Source organism: Syngnathus scovelli, chromosome 6 (genome assembly GCF_024217435.2).
Source record: "Syngnathus scovelli strain Florida chromosome 6, RoL_Ssco_1.2, whole genome shotgun sequence".
Lineage (NCBI taxonomy): Eukaryota > Metazoa > Chordata > Actinopteri > Syngnathiformes > Syngnathidae > Syngnathus > Syngnathus scovelli.
Genome location: NC_090852.1, coordinates 6488745 through 6497860, shown reverse-complemented (window position 1 = coordinate 6497860; position 9116 = coordinate 6488745). Strand labels below are relative to the sequence as shown.

Here is a 9116-nt window from a genome sequence, read left to right as displayed (position 1 = left end):
TTCCGTGTGGAGCACATAATGACTGTCACACACATCAGCGCAATCTATGTGAATGTTTTCCGTAAAAAAATTAACGCTAACTTTCAATACCGTCTAACATTCTCTGACAATATGTTTGTTTATTATTGTGGCTTTCCAGTGAGTGTATTCCACGGCGACCCTGAGAAGCAAAATTGTCCTTTAATTGTTTTGTGCCTTTTGTGACTAAACACAATGACTTAGAAATGGCATTAACGATCAATGAAGGCATTTTTTTCCTTTAAGAAGAAAGGTCTTCTACATTCCTAACACAAAAGAAAGTGGTGTAAATAAGATCACTGGGTGAAGCAATGTTCTTTTGCTTCTCTTCAGTTGTTTTAATAGTAATTGTCAGTTTAATTCAAAACATGGAGCCAAGCAACTCATGCCAAACAATGAGTCGACGGGACATATCTATACTTATTTGTATAAAACTGACGTGGCACATGCAGCTTACAAAACTTGCCCGCAATGTTTACCAGAGGTTAAAAGTTAAGTGACATTAAATCCCAATGCTGACTCTACTAATTTCCCGAGGTTTCACAGCTCTTCTTTAAAACTGTTGCTTAAAATAAATGTAAACTCTTTATGTGATTATTTGCAGCTGTAACCACCAAACAGACTCCCCGTGTATATTGAAACCATTAATGTTGTAATGAGATTCCAATTGAATGATACGTTAGAATGATCTATTGTGTGTTGTTTTGAGATTACGGTATAACTGTTGGCAGCAAATATTCTTGTTTGTAGCAGTAAATTCAAAACAGCGCAAGAACAAGGCAGAAAAGCTCAAATGGCTAAATCACAAGTGGACTCAAACAGGCTCAGGGATTTGGGGAGTGTACAACTGAACTACATCTATGACAACAGAAAATACTCTAAATGAATGGATGAAAGCTAGCCAAATTGTGTTTTGTCTATCATTACTCAATAATACCAAGATCGTGAAACAAAAATCTCCTGAGATGCCATTAAGCATCAGACAGATCATTATCACGTCACAAGTTCTGCCTGTTGTCTAATTACTTCATTTGCACCTCGCTAGTTTAAGCTACAAACTTTATTGGCTCCCGGCATATAAAAGTCCAATGAGCTAACTGCAGCTGTGCAGCTGGCTAATGGATAACCTCTACTCTACTCTACTCTACTCTACTCTACTCTACTCTACTCTACTCTACTCTACTCTACTCTACTCTACTCTACTCTGCTCTACTCTACTCTGCTCTGCTCTGCTCTGCTCTGCTCTGCTCTGCTCTGCTCTACTCTACTCTACTCTACTCTACTCTACTACTCTACTCTACTCTACTCTACTCTACTCTACTCTACTCTACTCTACTCTACTCTACTCTACTCTACTCTACTACTCTACTCTACTCTACTCTACTACTCTACTCTACTCTACTCTACTCTACTCTACTCTACTCTACTCTACTCTACTCTACTCTACTCTACTCTACTCTACTCTACTCTACCCTACCCTACCACTCCCACCACCACCACTACCACTGCCACTACCACTACACTACACTAGACTCAGTCTTGTGTATGCGTCTGAGAGGCTGTCAAATCTACTGACCTGCCTTTGTTTGTGCTTTCAATGTCAGTGAGGAGAAGGCATTCTTCTAACAGCAGGCCTTCTCGCTCCAAACCATCACAACCATGCCACAAAAATGTATGCTTCTGTCGGAAGAATTAATGATCCCCCCAACCCCTAAAATAAACGTCTTGCCGGGTGCTTTTGTGAGCCTCTATAGGTTTAACATACACAGTGGATTTTCCCTCCTTTAATCTCGTTAAAACAGACACGTCGGCTGCTCCCTTGAAATTTCCACAACCTTGTGGACATATAAGGTTTCTGTGCATGCTGAGCTCCTGCTTCTTTGGACAGCGCCCCTTTCCTACACTGGTGTGGTAAACAGAGCCGTTTTGAAACAGGGGTCCCACAGGAGAAGCTGGAGTGTGAGGGAAACCAGACGGAGGAAATCACACCCAGTTGAGCCTGTTGGCTGGCAGCACATCTAGACCCCAAAAACAAGCACAGGCATAATCTCTGGCACTTTTATTGCTATGCGCTTGTCACAGACAAGAACATACAGATAGAAGATATATGACCAATTACAAGTCATTAGCAGACATGTGATGACCCCGTTTGAATGCAGGAGTATAGTGGCAATGTTTGAACTTTGAACTTAAGATATGTGTCAATATAGAATACTCGAGATACATTTGGAATTATTTCCCATGTATTTAATTCTTAACACAATGCACAAAAATACCAATATTTTAAACAAAACCCAAATTGTTACAAATTGACTCCAAAGCGTAGTGGCTTTTGGATAAACATTTTATGGTCAAAGTAAAACGCTTCCAGATGGAGTTGGAAGGGAACGACAGAACCCAGACGCCAATTAAGAAGGGCCACTTGAAGGGACACTGAGGAAATAACACAAAATAATTTTTTATAGGGTTGTCGGGTTCATACAAAAAAGAACAATGGAATAGTGTTTATATCCAAATTAACTAGATAGTACTTTACTAGCAGTAAAGAGATATGTACATATTAAAAGTCAGCAATTTGTATGCTATTTTAATTGTAACATGATAAAGCTTTGTCATTATAAAAACTTATTTTTTTTAAAGCCCCTAGGCCTTTACAACAATGTGGAAATCAACACACACACACATATGATTGGTTCACATAGCTCAATCCAAGTAATGTTCACATTTTCTTAGCCGGCCTCTTGACTCACTCAGAGGAAATGTTCCAATTCGTGTGTTGGTCCCCTTTAATGACACATCCTCAAAAACTTTACAATTCCATGATAATGTGAATGGACTACGATCCCGGATTGAGATATTGTGTTTTAAGGCGACTCAGTCTACTCCCGTGGCTGCGGATGATCAGAGATAGCAGCTCCTGTTTGTCCTTCAGTCCCAGCGAGATGTATTTTGTGTCCCTCAGGCTATCTCTGACGTCCCCCACTTGCTTGAGCACAAAGCCACTCAGTTGTTGCTCCTCTCTAAGCTCGCTTTCTTGGCTCTGCTTGAACTTCACTTCTAGTTCCTCCAGAGACTTGTCCACACTGGCGAAAGCCTCAGAGATCTGGGATATCTCCCTCAAGAGGAAGCGGCCATAGGTGTCCTCCCCGTCCAGGTCGTTGGCAACCGCACGGCCGATGCTCTCCAGAAGTCGCGCAGAGTTCTCCGTCTGAAGCCGGGTGAGGATCAAATCCTCCCGCACCAGCGCGTCACTCTCCTCCTCCGCCACGGAACACGGGGAGCCGTCAGAGAATCTGAAGACCATCTGGCATTTTTCCGGGTCTAATGTGTCCTCGTAGTCGCCGTCCGGGACGTAGAAGTGATGGAAAGTACCGTTGGAGATCTCGGCTTGCAGGGGGCCGCTGTAGACCGCCGAGCCGAGGGGCAAACATGTGAGCACGATGAGCACCAGAAGATTCATCGTGCGCCTCCTCTCCACAACCCAGCATGTGTGCTGGGAGTGGGATCAGGCGCACGGTTTTCATCCAGGGTCATGTTACACAGCCTCCCCCTAACCCCCCCCCCCCCATTTACCCCAGCATTCTAAAATTGAGCTGGGGCCCCTCGTGGGCCCTGGTCATCATGCCGACCACACAAAGCTGCTACTCACTCACACCACACACAATACAATAACCACTTCCTCAATACAGAATGTTATTCATAGATGTTTATATAATTTGATTAATTGATTAAAGTCTTTAAAGAAGCTGTGAACAATAAACTCAAACATGAAGTTAAATTTAATTAAAGTTTAAAAAAATGACTATAAGTAGTCTTTATTCACTAATACAATAATCTTCATACAGTATATTTTTGTATGCATCCTGTTGAGTAAATTGTTTGACTCAAGATGTTTGTGGTAAGACATCATTTCTAAATGATATTTATACTGTAATTATCCACCAACGTTGTGCTCCATCAGTGCAAGAACCACAGTGATTAAAACACCAGAAGCATGTTGACAATCTGCATTCACAATATGTGCTGAAAAATGACTTTCATTTATTTTCAACTTGACTAAATGCATACCTACTTACTGAGTGGGCCTAAAAAAAACCATTAGTCAGAATCATTTCCAATCCCCCCCCCCCCCTCCTGTGTCACATAACTTTATGACTTAATGTCTAAATTGCGGTGGAGAAAAGTAGGGCTTGAAATATATTAGTTTCACTCTCCAGACAGTCATTTGGGATCAACACATTCAGAAAAAAAATCTCCATGGGTTGCATTCACACAGGAACAGTTTTTGAATAGTGTTGAGAATGGCTTTGATTATAGTGGATCACCGCCACGGGCCTGCAACATAAGTAAAAGTAGTACCCCAGTGATTCATCACGTGATCATATCAGAGACACACCGTGAGGGGGGGGGGTACGATCCAATCTGCTGCATATCCTGGCCTGGATAATTACATCATCACAGGGTGGTCTCTATATACGTATGTCAACAGCAAGTGGAAACATATGGTCAGCTGTAAACACAAAGCCGTCCACATTGTTGGCGTTGTGCTGCTACTATCAGTCTAGCGTGCAGCATTTGACTGTTGAACCGGAAAGGTCCGACACGCTCATTGTTTGGATTTATAACCAGTTCTCCCATAGGAAATAATACTGCAACGGAAATTGAAATAAGAAGCACTGCTTACATGTATAAATATTTTAAACACTTCGGTAACAAAATATGGTGATATAATGCAAAGATTAGTCTTGTTGCAATTTTTTTCAAGATTCTCTTTTACATACTGACTGTCAACCAATGACACTTCAGTCACACAAAGTTTAGAATATTCACTGAACCTAATTTTTAGGTTTTTGGAATGTGGGAGGAAGTCAAAGTTCCTGGAGACAACCCTCAAAACCCCAGGGAGCACATGCAAACTTTACAAATGAAGGCCAGAGCAGATTCCAACGCTGATCCTGGAAACTATGAGGAGGGATGCCTTCTCTAATGTTCTTATCCTGAACTCACAGAAAAAGCAAGCAAACAAAGAGAGCAAAAAGAGTTAATCTGTTATGCTTGCTGAATTTAGAAAAACAGTGTGAAGTGTATAATAAAAACAGGGGGCCCATGATGGAGCTCTGTGGCACATCCAAAGTGAACGGGGAGGGGATGGATGGAAAGGCCTTTAGCTAGCTAAATGAATTGAGTGCAGTCAATGGAGCCAGAAGTCAAAGAAAAAAACTAAACATGCACAGGATTGATCCTTTTATACTTATGGAATTAAACTTATTACTCTAACGTCATGGCTCGGTCGTCATTTTAAATGAGAAATGGTCACGTATAATCAAGTCACACATGACAAGACGCTGGCTTGCCTAATGAAAACAGATGGATGTGGCACAAGTGACAGTATGTCGACATTTTGCTGATCTAAACAACCACGTCGGCACTGCTGACAGAAGCTAAAGCACGAGAGCAGAAATCAGAAAAAAGAACACATTAAAAGCAACCACCCACAGGGAAATTAACATTCAACACACAGCTTACTCCTGACAAAAAGAAAAAGAAAAAGAAAATATACAAAACATACTCTTTTGTTTCGTAGACTCCAGCCTCCATAATGTCAAACATATTTTTCTTACTGCCAAACTCCAACTCTCGACTTTGAGATTTTCTCCCTCATAACTGAGGAGCCAGACAGTGCAGAAACTTCAGCTTCTCTTATTTCCGTGCGTGACAATAACAAATAAATAGGTCAGAATGCAAGAGGATGGCTGGATTAGAAAGAAGATAGAAAAATCACCCATGAGAACGCCAAAGCTTTTCTTTGACTAAGCTATCAAGGAAAAAAAGTCTGGATTAAAAGACTCAAAACAGGAAATGGATGTAAAAAAAAAAAAAAAAAAAGACAGCCAGGAAATAAAGGCCAAACAGACAATTATTTGACATGGTGCAGTTGATGAACTTTTAGATACTTGATTTGAACAGCGTTTGAACTTCACGGGAGGGAAGCGGAAAGTGAGGTGTTTCATGTCAGCGTGTCAGTAGACCGAGTCATTGGTCCACATGTGTTCAATTACGTCATGGAACACAGCCATGTTTTTTTGCCCTTTAGTCACCGTGTGTAAAGACACAGGTTGTAAAAGCGAGGGAGTGACAACAATTCTCCGTTAACTGGAGTCTTTCACCAAATAGTTTTGTCTGCGAGTTTTATTTTCTTTGGCCCTGAAAACAGTGAGCAGCAGAAACAGTAAAGCTGTAGTTCAAAAGCAATAAGCTTGAAAAATAAAAGTTTAGGAGAGAAGAGAGGAGCTTTTTGGCTAATGAGTCTTGAGCTTGTCATAGCTTTGAATTATAACTTTGAAACTGCATGAACTGTGAGAAATTCTTTGACAGATTTAAAAAGCGTTTATTTTCTGTTGCTTTCCGAAAGTTACAGATTTGTCAACTATTGTGCCATTTGGACTACAGAGGGTCATTGCTTTTTCAAATCAGTAAAGATTGGTAGCCAGGCCTGGAGGTGGGGCTAGAAGGCGAGCGTCTGGTGGCCGGGCCTTCGCCCATGGGGCCCGGCCGGGCACAGCAAGAAAAGGAAATGTGGGTCCCCCCCTTTCCATGGGCTCACCACCTGTGGGAGGGGCTAAAGGGGTCGGGTGCATTGTGAGCTGGGTGACGGCCAAAGGCAGTAACCTTGGCGGTCCGATCTCCGGCTGCAGAAACTGGCTCTTGGGACATGGAATGTCACCTTTCTGGCTGGAAAGGAGCTCGAACTGGTGTGCGAGGCAGAAAAGTTCACACTAGAAATAGTCGGACTTGGCTCCACACACAGTTTGGGTTCCGGTACTAGCCCTCTCGAGAGGGGCTGGACTCTCTTCCACTCTGGAGTTGCCCATGGTGAGAGGCGTCGAGCAGGTGTGGGTATACTTGTTGCCCCCCAGCTGGGCGCCTGCACATTGGGGTTCACCCCGGTGAACGAGAGGGTAGCCTTCCTCCGCCTTCGGTTGGGGAGGACGGGTCCTGACTGTTGTTTGTGTCTATGCACCAAGCAGCGGCTCAGAGTACTCACCCTTCTTGGGGTCCCTGGAGGAAGTGCTGGAGAGCGCTCCTTCTGGGGACTCCATTGTTCTACTGGGTGACTTCAATGCTCACGTAGGCAATGACAGTGAGACCTAGAAGGGCGTGATTGGGAGGAACGCCCCCCCCCCCCGATCTAAACCCTATTATTGGACTTCTGTGCTCGACACGGATTTTCTATAATGAACACCATGTTCAAACATAAGGGTGTCCATGTGTGCACTTGGCACCAGGACACCCTAGGCCCCAGTTCGATGATCGACTTTTTAGTCGTGTCATCGGATTTGTGGCCGCATGTTTTGGACACTCTGGCGAAGAGAGGGGCGGAACTGTCAACTGATCACCACCTGGTGGTGGGTTGGCTCCGATGGTGGGGGAAGATGCCGGTCCGACCTGGCATACCCAAACGCTCTGTGAGGGTCTGCTGGAAAGGTCTGGCAGAATCCCCTGTCAAGAAGAGCTTCAACTCCCACCTCCGGCAGATCTTTTCCCACGTCCTGGGGGAGGTGGGGGACATTGAGTCTGAGTGGACCATGTTCCGTGCCTCCATTGTTGAGGCGGCCGACCAGAGCTGTGGCCGTAAGGTCGTTGGTGCCTGTCGTGGCGGCAATCCCCGAACCCGCTGGTGGACACCGGCGGGAAGGGATGCCGTCAAGCTGAAGAAGGAGTCCTATCGGGCCGTTTTGGCCTACGGGACTCCGGTGGCAGCTGACAGGTACCGGATGGCCAAGCGGAACGCGGCTTCGGCGGTTGCTGAGGAAAAAACCCGGGCGTGGGAGGAGTTTGGCGAGGCCATGGAGAATGACTTCCGGACGGCTTCGAGGAAATTCTGGTCCACCATCCGGCGTCTCAGGAGGGGGAAGCAGTGCAACGTCAACACTGTTTACAGTGGGGATGGCGTGCTGCTGACCTCGATTCGGGACGTCGTGAGTTGGTGGGGAGAATACTTCAAAGACCTCCTCAATTCCACCTACATGCCTTCCATTGTAGAAGCAGGGTCTGGAGACTCTGAGGCGGACTCTCCAATCTCTGGGGTCGAAGTCACTGAGGTAGTTAAAAAACTCCTTGGTGGTAAGGCCCCGGGGGTGGATGAGATCCGCCGGTAGTTCTTAAAGGCTCTGGATGTTGTAGGTGTCATGCTGTCATGTGTCGTCCTGGTCATTTCCTGTTTTTTTGTGTAATTTTCCTCTCGTTCCAGTCGGTGTGTCCTTCCCATGTGCGTCCGGTCACGTGACTCCCTGATTCCAAGTGTGTGCACCTGCGCCAATGACCAACTCTCTTCACCTGTGTTCCCCTCCTTCTGTGTCCATATAACCCGCGCCTTTCCCCGTGTCCAGTGCCAGTGCGTCTTGCCTTGCTAAGAACACTAGCGATCACGAAACCCTCGAGTTCCACGTAGAAGCCTTGTTTGAACGACTTTGATCACCTATGTTAACTTGGTTACATAGTTATCTTCGTTATAGTATTTCCCTCGGTTCGAGGCGCTTTGATTTCCCCTTTTTCTCCCTCGGTTCGAAGGGCCTTAGTTTCCCCCTTTTTTCCCTCATATTGAGGCGCTTTTTGTTACTACTGCCATTAGAGAAAATAAACACATCTTTGGACTTTGGAAACTCTGCATTCGAGTCCTCTCCCTGCGCCGCGCCTGACAGTAGGGCTGTCATGGCTGACACGCCTCTACCACATTGTGTGGACATCGGGGACAGTGCCTCTGGATTGGCAGACTGGGGTGGTGGTTCCCCTCTTTAAGAAGGGGGACCGGAGGGTCTGTTCCAGTTACAGGGGAAATACACTCCTCAGCCTCCCTGGTAAGGTCTATTCAGGGGCGCTGGAGAGGAGGGTCCGTCGGGAGGTCGAACCTCAGATTCAGGAGGAGCAGTGTGGCTTTCGTCCTGGCCGTGGAACAGTGTACCAGCTTTACACCCTTGGCAGGATCCTCGAGGGTGCGTGGGAGTTCGCCCAACCAGTCCACATGTGTTTTGTGGACTTGGAAAAGGCGTTCGACCATGTCCCTCGGGAGGTTCTGTGGAGGGTGCTTCGGGAGTACG

General features: G+C 45.4%; 1 protein-coding gene across 1 annotated transcript; it reads right to left on the bottom strand.

The window, feature by feature from the left end:
* Nucleotides 1–2062: 2062 nt before the first annotated feature.
* fibina (fin bud initiation factor a) lies at nt 2063–3533 on the bottom strand. Its single transcript, XM_049722168.2, has one exon. The coding sequence runs from the start codon at nt 3476–3478 to the stop codon at nt 2855–2857; it is 624 nt and encodes a 207-aa protein (XP_049578125.1). The 5' UTR covers nt 3479–3533; the 3' UTR covers nt 2063–2854.
* Between the last annotated feature and the right edge of the window lie 5583 nt (nt 3534–9116).

Excerpts from the sequence above, each read along its gene's own strand:
- fibina (XM_049722168.2), bottom strand. The coding sequence starts at position 3,478 with ATGAATCTTCTGGTGCTCATCGTGCTCACATGTTTGCCCCTCGGCTCG.